This window comes from Sciurus carolinensis, chromosome 4 (assembly GCF_902686445.1).
Source record: "Sciurus carolinensis chromosome 4, mSciCar1.2, whole genome shotgun sequence".
NCBI classification, from domain to species: domain Eukaryota; kingdom Metazoa; phylum Chordata; class Mammalia; order Rodentia; family Sciuridae; genus Sciurus; species Sciurus carolinensis.
The window spans coordinates 30,409,272-30,423,097 of NC_062216.1; the positions used below are offsets into that span (position 1 = coordinate 30,409,272).

Sequence of the window (13,826 nt, forward strand, 5' to 3'; positions counted from 1 at the left end):
GAAAAATGTTTGAGGAAATACATATGTTTAACCTCATTACACGATGTATACATGTATTAAAACATAACATGGTACAGCATTCATATGTGCAACTTTTGTGTTTTTATATAATATTTTAAAATAAGTTTAATAAAAGGAAATATCTAAATTATAAGAAGCACCACATTTTTAATTCACTTGAATTGTATTCATCACATATTCATTTAAAAATTCAAGGATTTTATTAGCATAAGGACAATAGATTTCAGGAGAAATGGGCACAGGGTTTTATATAGGCAGGGTAGTTTTATTAGCTCCCCTACTTATAAATTTATGAATTTTGAAAAGTAATTCAACTTCTTTGTGCTGTATATTTCTTTAATAATCAGTCAACTGAGGATAACAATCTGATGCATTACTTCATGGGATTGTTACAAACATTGTATAACCTAACGTATATGAATGCAATGCGTATATTGTTTGTGATAAGGATGTAAGTTGTTGTTATTAACATGAATTCTCAAAGATTCTATGTATTTTCCAGAATACTATCTATTTTGCACAGATAATCTCAATGTATGAATGCCCCCATGCCAGAATTATGATTTTGATCAGTTTTTCTATAAAATAGTATTTGTTGTTCATGTGGTTTGGATGAAACCTTTTATTGGTGAAATGATGCAATGGCAGAAATCTTTTGCACCATAAATAACTATTTTATGAGAAAGAACTCTGCAGGAACTATATAAGCTGCAACTTTTCCATATCTTAGGACATCTGTGGACCCTACATTAAGAACTAGTACTACAGTAGATATATAAAGCAACTTACAAGAAATTTCTAATACACTTATAAATTACTTAATTTTTTTGCAGGGCTAAGAATTGAGCTCAGGACCTTGCGCATGCTAGGCAAGCATTCTACTACTAAGCCACATTCCTTGCCCTTAGCTTTTATATTCACATAATTTATGATTTGAGTTATGTATGTTTTGAAATAGTGTAAATGGTAGGAAGGTGTGCAGGTCAGCAAACAGAATCCCAAGAATTTGTCCGATAGCAGTTAGATATGTGTCTAGAGCTATAGGAGAGTCGTGTAAATGTCATAGACATTTAAGTTGTAAATGAAGTCTTGGACATTGCCGAAACTACTTAGTGAGTCTTTGGGATGAATAGAAACCTGGGGCAGAGGAACATTTAAGAGTTGAGAAGAGGCCAATGAACTGGTAAACTTGTCTGGATGGAAGTATAACATGAACATGGAAGAGCAGGGTGGGTGTTGTTAAGATAGGGGAAACAAAAGAGAGAGACGAGAACATCAAAAAAAGTATCACAGGGTCAGCTGCCTGACCCTGAATGGAGAAGGACCCCAGAAGTGGCTCTGAGGGTTGTGACTGGGCTGAGGCTGCAGGAGAGGAATGGTGGTGGGAAAGGAGGGATAAGGCAGGAGGCCCCATCTGACGGAAGGGAAAGGCATCATTTGAGATAACAGCCGCTGCAGAAGAGTTGATGTTTTCCTATCCCTAAGCCTGGAAGCATCACTCCTGCTCCCAGGGATGGCTCCCATTCCCACTTCCACTCTGGCCTGTTTTCTAAAGGGGAAAGAGGTCGCGATGAGTAGTATCAGTGATCATGGATGAACATCATCCATTATAGTGTGGAGAATGTCTACAACCAGGATCTGCCCACAAGTATCAAGTACGTATGTAGGAACAAGGGCTTTGAAGAATGTTCTGGAGAGATGGAAAACAGTGGAAAAATAAGGTCAGCCTTTGCTTTCCAAAGGTTGGAAGAGATTATGTTGGTCAATATACTGACAAAAAGGGTACAGAGAGAGGTAAAGAGGCATTCAAAAGAAATCACTGTTCATAGTTTAAGTTGAAGGGGTTTTATAAGCATTAAAACTATAGACTAGTTTTGGAGAAAAATTTACTTGTAGGCCAATTAAATTAGGGAAAAGAGTCTTAATTAGTGATGTCTCACTTCTCTTATTTGGGTCTAAGTAGACAATTGTCCAATTCAGTTGATTTGATCCAAAGGAATAAACAGTAAAAACCTTTTTTTTTGTCTTGAAACATCCCCTATCCTCAAGTTTGACTTGAGTTTTTCAGGCAGTTCTATTTGATTATGTCAGTGTGGAAAAAAATTTAAGGATCTACAGAAAGATGCCTTTGACTAGCATGAAAAGTGAAAATATTCCTGATAATTGAGTATTGTTCATCTATTCAAAAGATTGTAAAACCATGAACTTATAGTGCACTATATGTGAGTGCATTAAGACATAACTCTACCTATGCTAGCTCTTGGATACTCAAGGAGTCACTTAATTTTCTAATTTTTTTCTTCCCTGGTCTCAGTTGTATAATCAATTGACTTATTTTTTTCCATTAAATTTTTCATAAATAAAATTTCTACTCTTTTTTAATATGCATAATAAATTCCATTTTCTTGTTAAAAGACCAATTTGTGAATTTTGTATAGCTATAATTAAATACTAATGTTACTAAGAATGTGTCCAGAGACTTTTTTCCTAATCAGATAATGTACGATTAGGAAATATAAACTTTTTAAAGAGCCATAAAATAATAATTATAAGTGTCCCCCTTTCAAAAATAAAGACATGCTTTTCAAGTAACAGTCAACTTCTCTACTTCGTTATTCTCTACTACATAATAAAAACAGTCTCAAGAACAAATAACATTAGAGTTCTGAATCAGCAATTTATCTAACTTCTTTAAGCATCAGTCTCATCATCTATAAAACTGGCATAATCATGGTGGTGATTTCAAAGTGTTGATGTTGGGATTCCTCCTCTCATATCTCTTCTTCTCATCTTTATTGCAGCACCATCATCATAGGCCAAGATGAAGTCAAATATTTGTTAAAGAAATTCTGAGGTTTTAAATTTGTTTAAAATCTTTCCTTGTTTAGCTTTTCAATGATTATTTACAGAAAACTTATAAGATGCCAAGTTCCTTGCTAGAATCTTGGAATAATAATTATCAAGGACTCTTGCTCTTGTGCAGCTCATAGTTTATAAGAATGACAAGGAGAACGAGGGTGAATTAGACATGCAAGCATACACACACGTAAGCACACACGCATAGCTGGATATGATGTTAGAACTTTTAAAATACCAGATGGTTTATCATAAATGCTGTTTAGTAGTAAGACTCTGCAATTTAACTTTCATATGAAATGTGTTCCTGCCATTATATGAAAATCTGAACCAAAACAATAACTAATTTTCTCTCAAAAGAGTTAAGATCTATTCAAGTATGTTGGTATTTGAAACAATAAGTAGATTCTTTTATATTTTAATAAAATATGAATCATTATGCTATTGTCAGACTGTCTTTTGCTTTAATGTGTGCACTACAGTATTTTCTATTCTATACCTAAGTTTACAGACTACATAAATCATATTTTATTTCAGCATTAACTAATAATTTCATATATACATATGGTTATTCAGTAAATACTGGTCATAATTTACTAGATAATATAATCAATCATAATTTGATATTTTGAAATATTTTCCTAAATTTTTTTTGCTATAAAGTGGATGGCTTCTTAACCAATACATGATATTAACTTGTATCTAATTTAGGATTTAAGTAATAATAATACAATTTATTACGGAGACTAATAGTACATATTTTTAAGAACATACATCTATTAAAAGAGTTATTGCTTTGGGAGCAGATCAAAAAGATTTATGTAAAGAAGGTACTTTCAGTTGAGTGCATTGGCACATGCCTCTAGTTCTAGTGACTTGGGAGAGTGAGGCAGCCTTAGGAACTCAACTAGATCCTATGTAACTTAGTGAGCTCCTGTCTCAAAATAAAACTAAAAAAAGGTCTGGGGAGTTAGCTCAGTAGTTAAGTGCCCCTGAGTTCAATTCTTGGCACTAAAAGCAAACAACAAACAAACAAACAAACAACCACTTTCAATAAGGCTTTTTGATTGTTTTCTCTGTTAAACTATAATAAAACTATAATAAAGAAGAGGAAATAGGAAGTATTTCCAACAGTAGTTTTCCAGTTGTTACCTACTGGCACTTTTTAATAAGAATATTTAATAGTCAGTTTTCATCAACAAAAATGGACTTTAAATAAAATCATTATGAAACAATAGGTTGTTTACCCCAGCATAGTAACAGCTGTAAAACAACAATTCCTGTTTCTACTTATTTTATTTTTAGTCTATTCAAGAAAAAAGGTGGAGAATATTCTCTTACTGAATATTCTAGGAAACAGTATAACTACTAAATTCAAATGTTTGTGTGGAGACAAATATGACCCCCAAATCCTTTCCTTTAAAACACCGTTATACCTAAAATACAATCAGTGTATCTTCTATTTAATTTTATTTAAATATTTAATTTTAAATTAAATAATTTTAAATTAATTTAAAATCCATTTCCAGGATCTGAAACCATGAAAAACAATAAAAGTGAAAATAAAAAATAAATATCCCAACTTTGAGTCCAAAAAAATTTAAAAATACATAGCCCTTGTGGGGTATGACCCACAGGTGCATAATTTGATAAAAAGATTATAAAACATTTAAAGAAATAATCCTTAAAAATGTGAAAAGATAAACACTGAGGGTTCTTGTAGTATTTCCACTGGACAGCACATGGACAGCCATCAAAGTTCTATGGAATTCAGATTGGGCCTGGAAATGAACACCAGTTGCAGAGAGTGTGACAAATTTACATCTAGCACTACATTGATTTTAACACTGCTGTGCATAAAATGCATACACAGTACTATAGCTACAGTTAAAACTCCAATTCAGGAGTTTAAAAATTCTGAATAAAATGTGCGAACATCATCATACCTTCAGGTGGACAAAAGCGGTATTCTTCACAGAGGCCTAAATTATTTTCCTAAGGCAAATGTTACTCCTAAAGAAACTTCTGATGACTGTTATTGCTATAGAGTTCTTTTTCCACATCAGGATAAAACCTGATTTCCAACCACTGTGCTTGCCAAATATTAATTTGTTAAAGATACAATACATACCATGTTCTACTTGCTGACTACATGTGAATAGAGTAAGTTAAAGTTTCAGACTGCCACAACATTTTATCTAATTAATGGAATAGCTCTGACTACAGTGCAAAATAATATCTCCTAGTTTGAGTACATAGTAATGCATTTTACTGAGGTTTAAATATACTTTTCCGTAAAATTTTAAGAAACATTCATTTTAAGTCCAACATAATCTGAAATACCTTTGGTACCATATGTCTTATATTATTTCTTTAAAAATTAACAAAAAGTGACTCAGGAGGCTGAGGCAGGAGGACTGCAAGTTCAAAGCCCAGCCTCAGCAAAAATGAGGTGCTAAGCAACTCAGTGAGATCCTGACTCTAAATAAAATACAAAATAGGGCTGGGGATGTGGCTCAGTGGTTGAGTGCCTCAGAGTTCAATCCCCAGTACCAAAAAAAAAAAAAAAGAAAAAAGAAAAAAAGAAATAGCTTTTAGTATTTGAAAGAGAATGTTAAATACTGCTCTTTCTGTATATAAAGTGAGCTTGTGGGGACTCTGTGGGCTTCTTCAGTGCAGCACTAATGACCATTCAAAGAAGGCTCCAGTTTTTGAACACTAACCCCTGGACCCAATAAAACCCCATAAAGTTAGTTTCCCTTTATCCATTCCTATCTTCAACACAATACAGAAGGTAAATAATTCAGAGAATGTTTTAATCCAAATATGGGGCTGGAACACAGATGACTTTCTTTTGCTTCTACATTAATCACTATATAATTTATTTTCTACAAAATTCACTATTTTTTGATTTCTATCTCCTATATATATAAGTTCTCATAAGAAAATACAGTTAAAATGTATGTTTATGGAAGAGGTCAAGAAGACAGCAATTTCAAAGTCACTCATGTATTAGTTGTGGGAGACTTTGAAGCGGTTGTTATCGATTACTTCACTCAGGAATGCTTAGTGCATATGGTTTTACTTTTCAAATAATGGCTGGCTTCCTCACACAGTATGATAACCTGCCCTTCATTGAGCCTCATAAAAAGCATTTCTATGAAGCTTCTATAAAAAAACAAAAATTTGAGTTTATCACTACTTTAAAGTATGTTGTCCATACAATTTATTTGATTCCACATTGGTGACTTTGTTGGTTAAAAATGTGTCTGGAACTTCAAACAACACAGAAACATTTTTGTTTTTACTTCCGAAAATTCAATAGTAAGAAACTTCCTTTTGAATTTGAAAGAAATCTTCACATCCTTCCATTTATACTATATTGACAATATAATAATTTGAATGAACTTAAGAAAAGGTGTCACTTAAGCATGAACTTTTATGAGTTGCCGAATGAGTAAAAATGGAAACATGAATGAACATTGCCTTTGAGAATTTCCTTCCTTGCTTTATAAATCTCCTTGAATGCAGTTCCATAACCCTTTTACCTCTCTTTTACAATACTTAGACAACTTTTAATTACTTTACTAATGTTTATTTTCTTGGATGATTTGCAAACTCCATTAGGGCAGGATATGTACATTACTGTGCACCTACTGTAAAACACAGTATGCAACTCTACTTGCTTACTCAAATTCAAATTATAATTAATTATAATTATTCTTCTACTATAAACAAAAACATCTGAGTTGTCTGAGCAGAAAGCATGATATTACAAAAGTCAAAGGAAGAAATGGATGGGACATTGACTCATGAATATTGGCTTCCCCTTGGCATTAGTTTTTGCTCTTCTGATAAATGTAGTCTCTATTAACAGGCACATGGGGCTTCAAATAACCTTTCTCCATATGATGCTTTCTCCTAAATTAAAACTGAGAGATCCATTCACTTAGCTAAATTCTATAGTTATATGATCAACATTCTTCTGGGTTCTGCACCTAAATTGCATTTGGATTCTCAAAATCAGCATATTCAATACTCTACTTTTGAGGTTGAATTACTTTCCACTCACTCAAGCCTTTGTTCTATACAATTCCAAATCTCCACTATGTACCCCACTATTGCACTGTTCCTCACATTAATAACCAAACACAGTGTTTCCTTTCATGGACTTTAGAGTCTAGGGAATAAAACCATCTGACAGACAGATGATGTAATGATGCTAAAATGTGTGAAATAAAAGATACCATGTGAGCACGAACAATATCATGGAGATGACGTTTATGTCTTGGTCTAAGGATGAGGAGAAATTAATTGGATAAATGAAGATCTCGGGGTCATTACCACAGAGCACAGCTTTGTAAGAAAGGTGAGCGGTACTGATACAATCTAAGAGCTAAGAATTTGGATACTGACGAAAAGTAGCTTTTAAAGAGAAGAGGAGTTAACAAATGAGACTGAAATTTAGGGAGCAGCTAGATCATGAACCACCCAATAAATCATGTGAAGAAATTTTGTCTTACAGAAACATTCAAGATGTTTAACACACTCTAGTGTGTTTGCACCCATCGGAACAGACTGCCTGAGCAATCCAATTAGCAAACATCAGATAATCCACACATTGGCTATGTGCTAGCTCAGTTCCAAGTAAGCAATGGTTTGGAAAGTTTTAGAAAAAAATTCGTGACTAAAATGTGGCCAACAGATTGGATAGGAATAAGAAGAAAGTAGGGGACCATTTATTAGGCTGGTCCAGGTCTAGATGAGGGATAAACATGGCCTACATCACAGTGGGATCAGCAGAATGAAGACAATGGATGCATCCTAGAGATGTTTGGAAGACTTTTTTAGAGAAGGTCAATTTGGTTTAGCTAAATGGATGAATATGTCATTTTCAGACAGAGACTACTGGAAAAAATGAGCTTAATTTGCTTGTTTGCTTGTTTGAGGAGAGAGGACTTGGATGTAACTCCAGTGTGAGACAGATTATCATTGAACTATTTAGGCAAAAGCCAAATCACAAATTTGAGCAGGTAATATAGTTAGCTGGAGAGCAGTATACTAAAGATAAGATTTGGGAATCTCCAACATGAAGAGCAAAATGAGTAGATGAAGACATATAAGGTGAGTGTGCAGAATTGGATGAGAGGTGTCCCTAGCATCTTGGATCTCCAAGACCACACTAACAGAACTCTAAGATGCCTCTGATGCTTCTTCCAATTGATGAAATAGCATCCTCTCTATTCTCCTTACCTCCATTTCCCCTCCTCCAAATCTGTCCTCAAAGCTGATCCCAGCATGATATTGTAACAAATCTGAGTAGTCAGTCTCTACAAAACATCTATCCCAGCCCTGAATAGCTAGCCTGTTCCTTCCTCTTCAGAATCATCTAATGTACCTAATCTTTGACCTCACTTTTTATACTTCCAGGACTCTGAGCTTTCTTCAATTCTTGGGAACCACTATGTTTTCTCTATCCCAGTGCCTTTGCATACACCAATAAGCTTGTCTTAAAGACTAACTGCAACTACATGGAAAAATGCAGTCAAAGGAACTGAGGCAGTATTCTTAACTTTCATTCCCATTAACATTATATTACAATTAGAGTAGGTTTAGCTGGCCATGTAGATCAGCTAAGGTGTACATGAAATTAAAATGTTAATTTGCTGTCATTCCACATCATACAAATCAAATTTAACATCACATTTTTTAAAAGTTCCGTTTTTCATTTTAACAATCAAAACATAGTTTTGAATGTAGTTAGATTACTGATGCTGGTTCATTTATCATAAGTATGGAAAAGTCTTTAAAGCAATTCCAGTTTTGTCTTTCTGGAAGATGCCTGCATCAGGTCAGCCCACAGTACTGCCTCTGTGCAGGAAGTCAGTGCACACATGACTTCAACCAACATGTTAACATCTTATTGGATGAACTTTATGGATTATTCAAAATATTTGGGATTTAGCGTCAGAACTATCTCCTTTGCTTTTGAAAGGAACACAATAAATTCGTTTTATGTGATGGCTGATTTCAACACTATGCCACTGTTTCACAGAACACATGGATATAATTATACATTTTGAATATGCAATTTGTGTTATATCCAACCAGAAACTATAATGATTTAAAAGAATTTTGTTTCCAAATGAAAATGGTTATTCTTGAAGATCAACACATGCACACACACATATATCCATACATTGTATGCACATGCGCACACACATATACATACATTGTACACATATATACATATATTGTACATATATCCACACACACATATCATGTACACACATATACATATATTGTACACCTGTGCATATACATTGCTATTATCATTTTCTTCACTAGGTTTTGATTCCACTAAATGAACAAAGTTCATACAGCATCAATTACTTTCTTCATGATACTGTATCATCCCCAAACACAAAATATTAAAGCTTAGAAACTCTGACTTGAACAAAACTACTTCAACAGGACCAGAATCCCACGTTCCCAGAGTCAAAGGCTCTCCCTGAGAGGACTCTTGGAGCTGAAATAGGAAATACCTACCGTCTTGCTGAGGTAGCCTGTGCTGGTGTTCATGCACTGTAGCCCCTCACTGTTGCAGCAGCCCCCACATCTGTAGGCGGACACACATGGAGGTTTAAAGAAGGTGTTTGTTGCTGCTCCAAACTCCTTCCCCACATCTATACACACCTCACGTGGCATGCATTGAGTCTTTCTCCACTCATTATCAATACCTGTCGAGTCACAGGGAAGTCTGTAAGTTATACAGAAGCCACCAAGGGGGAAAAAGCCCACAGCAGTTGGAAGCCACTCACATTTGATTTCAGATTTAATGCTTTAAGTATAATAAATACATTTACGGAAGTATCTGCCAGGGTCCTCAATTGCCCTGTAAATGGAAATATGATATAGCTAACACCAGCAATGAATATTTTCTTTAAAAAAAACTTATTTCTATAGCCACGTAGCGAGCTAAGTTAGGACTACACTTTTAATTTAAAAAACACTACATCACTATCCCATAGCACTTATGTTTGATTTTCCTTATTTAAAGAATGGGAATTTAATATATGGATGCTCATAAGATTGCAGAAATAGAGTCATTTGCTATGTTATGTACTGCTTTTTGTGGTCTTGAAGCAGATGTAAACAACATGATTTTATTTTCTTTTTAAACTGAAATGTAAATGTGAAATTGGCTGGCTATGGTCTTGGATTCAACTCAAAAATCATTTTCAGGCAGGTTATTTGACAATTTGGGGTAAAATCATAGCAGTAGCTATGTGAAATGCAAGCCTAATTTCCACCCATCAGTCTTTGTATCTATACTAACATTTTGTTTTTGTTTTTTCAGGGAAATCAAAGTTCCTATCCCTTTCATGCTTTCTCTTGGAATTTTTTTTTTTTTTTGTGGCTTCCTATAATGCTTTTGACTCTTACTGTATTGCAAATGATATACTTCCTAAGTGTTCTAGCTTATTTCACTCATATTTTCCCTAAAATAAAATTTTTGAAAAGAAAAAAAAGGACATAGACTATTGGGTATGAAGTCATTTTTGTTTACTTTTGCTCTCAAAATACTTTGCAATATCAAACCTTTCAAGTAGTATCTAACAACTAAAGGGAGTCTTTTTTTTTAAATTAGCCCATCAATTGATATCATGCCCTTTTATGCAACATTACAATGTTTTGTAAAGTGTATGCTAGATATCCCGTCAGCTTCACAAAGTCCAGCTCTGACTCAGTCATCTACAAGGTGGTGAGACAAGAAGTAGCATTTAAAAGGTTATTGGGGTTTGTTTGCGGAGAAATAAAGCATTTCTAAATTCAATTTGGAAAGAAAATTTAGGTAGAGTTATTTTGTAAGATACATGATGCTTAAATGATTAAACTGGCCTAGTGTGTAAAATATATCTGTGTTTTTAAAATTTGACAATGGCATATTACCCCAATTAAAAAATAAATGTGTTGATACACATGTGCCTTTCTAGCTTTCAATTTCAAGAAATATTCTTAACACTCAAAGTGAAATTAAAGAATGGTATATTTTTAAAGTACTTTTTTATTTTCTAATTTTCTTGACATTCATGCCATAATGTACAAATGCTGAAATTAAAGGACGATGCTGGAAGTCTTAAATAATTTGACATATGAGGCTCAATATACATTTTCTTTCTTACACTTACTTTTCAGGATCTCTGCATTATAATGTGCTGCAGCAAATTTTAGTGTCTCTTCGGTCCTTGTGTTGGGGTTGGGCTGTTCTTTACTGTGCTGCCAGCCTCCTTTCCTTAACTGACACTTGTACATTTTCCAGTATTCTGGGTAGAGTACAGTCATGAGCTCATCTACACTGGACACGGACCGCAACTGTTCCTCCAGGTCTTTGCCTGCATATGCCTGTCAAGGAAAAATGCAAGATCATTTACTTATCAGACTCAGGATATGGAAACAGATATATATATTAAAAAAACCTTTAGACTTAATGTAATGTATATTTGCTAATAAAAATATTGTTAATGACTCCTCAACTAATTTCTTGGTAAAATTATATCCATATTTTAATTAGTCTGAATTGCAATTATCAATATATATTTTGTTTTAAAGAAAAGAATTTTGATATGTGATTTTAGTAATGATTTTTGAAGTGGCTTATTTGTTTTATTTATAATTCATTTACATAATTGGCAAATTTGTAAGCTTGAAAATTTATTCAAGTTTGTACTGACCACCTACATAAATAAAATTATACTGAAATCTATTTTTCCTTTATAGTTATAAGTATTGATAAAATATAATTAAGCAGGATGCTAAAAATTAGGGATCTTACTTTCATGGAAGCTGTCTAAGAATAAATAATGACATGAAAATAAGATTTCAACAGTTGTGTCATAATAAAATTTGTATTTTGGTAAAACCTTCCAATATTTCAAAAACTTTGATAAGCAAGATTAATTTTACTATGAAAAAGATGTAGGATAGTTCAAAGAAGACTAAATCTGCTTATAAATTGTTACTTATTATAAGTATATCCAATTAAGTAGAAAATTCCATTGCATTTAATTAGTTACCATATCTAAAAAATTCTAAATTATGCTTTAAAATTAGGAAAAGTGGAACTTTTTTTTTTTTGCTTCATCTATCTTTGAAGTAAAATTCAACAGCAATCATTTATTTTATATTGCCATGATCAGTCTATCTTTTTTTTAGCATACACAGGAATCCATTGGTGAATTGTTAAAATTGCAGTTAACTACTTTCACCTCCCAATGGATTATTGGGTGGAGATCAAGACTCTATATTGATTCCAACAAGTTATAGTTCTCCTTTTCTAATTTTTGAAGCACAAAATTAATGCATTTTTCTTAAAACTGAAATGTTATTTAATTGAAAGTCACAGCACATTTTAAAAATTCAAATTATCCTGATACAGGTGAATTTTCTATTACATTTTCTTACGTAATTACAAAGTCTTCTAAAATGTGGCAACAGATTATGAAATGTATTCCCTCCTATTGGAGAACAAAGTTGGCTATTAATATTGGGTTTCTACTTTCTCTACCATTTACTGTGTGATTTGAGAATGTCATTTAATTTCTTTTAGGTCTGTGTTATAAAAGTGCTGACATTAATCCTTTACTTTCTATAATATGTAGGAGGGTTCTTAATACACCATATAATTCTACAAGCTAGAATCCTACTAAAAAAAATGGAGAGGAGACCTTAGTTTCAATTAAACTAAGGTCACAGAATATCTTATCACTTTCCCAATTAAATTATGGAATACTTGCCGGAGGAAAATTTTACATATTACACAAAACTCAAGAACCAAAAGTGTTTCAGAATCGAAAAGGATGACTATTTCAGAGAAAGATTAAAAAAATACAAGTTTATAAAAATAACACACCATGTGAGGTGATGAACTTGTTGACTAGCTGTGGTGATCACTTTACAATATATGTACATATATTAACATCATATTGTACCCGTTATACTTAAGGCATACATTTTTAAGGTACAAATCACACCTTAAACCTTAAACTTAAGGCAAACAATTTTTATTTGTCAATCATACCTCAATAAAACCAAGGGGCGGGCAGCTATATCTGTGGTCACTGCAACCTACTGTTAAAATATCATGGCTGGGTTTTGTTAGCTTCTGCTTGTTTAATAGCCCCCCAAACACAAGGAGCAACCAGGTACTGTGTTTGAGAGGATGGTCGCTGGAGTTCTTGTCCTTACTATTTAGTTAAGATTAAAGTCAGGCTGTGACTTAAGATGATCACACCAATTTCCAGAGTAGGGCTGAGTGCTCCCTCCACCAGCAGGAGTTGCTCTACACAACTCAGAGAAAGATCACATGGAACATCAAGAAATGGGATGGGGATGAAGGATTTTCAGTTAAGTATTTCTAGAAGTTTTGAGACAGAAATTACTCTCATACTTAAAAATTTAGAAATGGAAAACACCACTACAATATTTATATCTATAAGAGAAAACATTAAGCTCCCTCAAAAGATCAACAGGAGAAAAATATAAGCATAAAATTCACAAGAGAGACAAATATAACTTTACAAATGAAACAAAAGAAGTAGAAGATAGACATTAGCTATCTATATTCTTGGGCTGAAAAGAGGTCTTGTTAAACGTGGTTATAAAAAATGTAGAATATATGTATGGTGGAAAACATTGTAGACAAAATCAAAGACAATGAAATGAGAAAACTTTGCAATATATATATAACAGATGGAAAGGACTTAAGTTCTTAATATATTGCAAAAACATGTTAATGTGAAAATTAACTGGTATTTTAATAGAAAAATGGGCAAAGAACTTGAACAGAATAACCATGAAGAAAAAATAGTTTTAACATATATTGGTTAACAGCAAAAGTGAAGGAAACTATAATTCTTTTCAATTCTGGTGGGAGTATAAGTTAGTAT

General features: G+C 33.2%; 1 protein-coding gene across 1 annotated transcript in view; it reads right to left on the reverse strand.

The window, feature by feature from the left end:
- Vegfc (vascular endothelial growth factor C) overlaps positions 1–13,826 on the reverse strand; it is a 116,054-nt gene that overhangs the window by 21,765 nt on the left and 80,463 nt on the right. Inside the window, exons 2-3 of the mRNA XM_047550059.1 lie at positions 11,070–11,283; positions 9,427–9,617 (exon numbers count right to left, since the gene is read on the reverse strand). Coding sequence (XP_047406015.1) covers positions 9,427–9,617; positions 11,070–11,283 — 405 coding nt within the window. The remainder of the gene's footprint in view (positions 1–9,426; positions 9,618–11,069; positions 11,284–13,826) is intronic.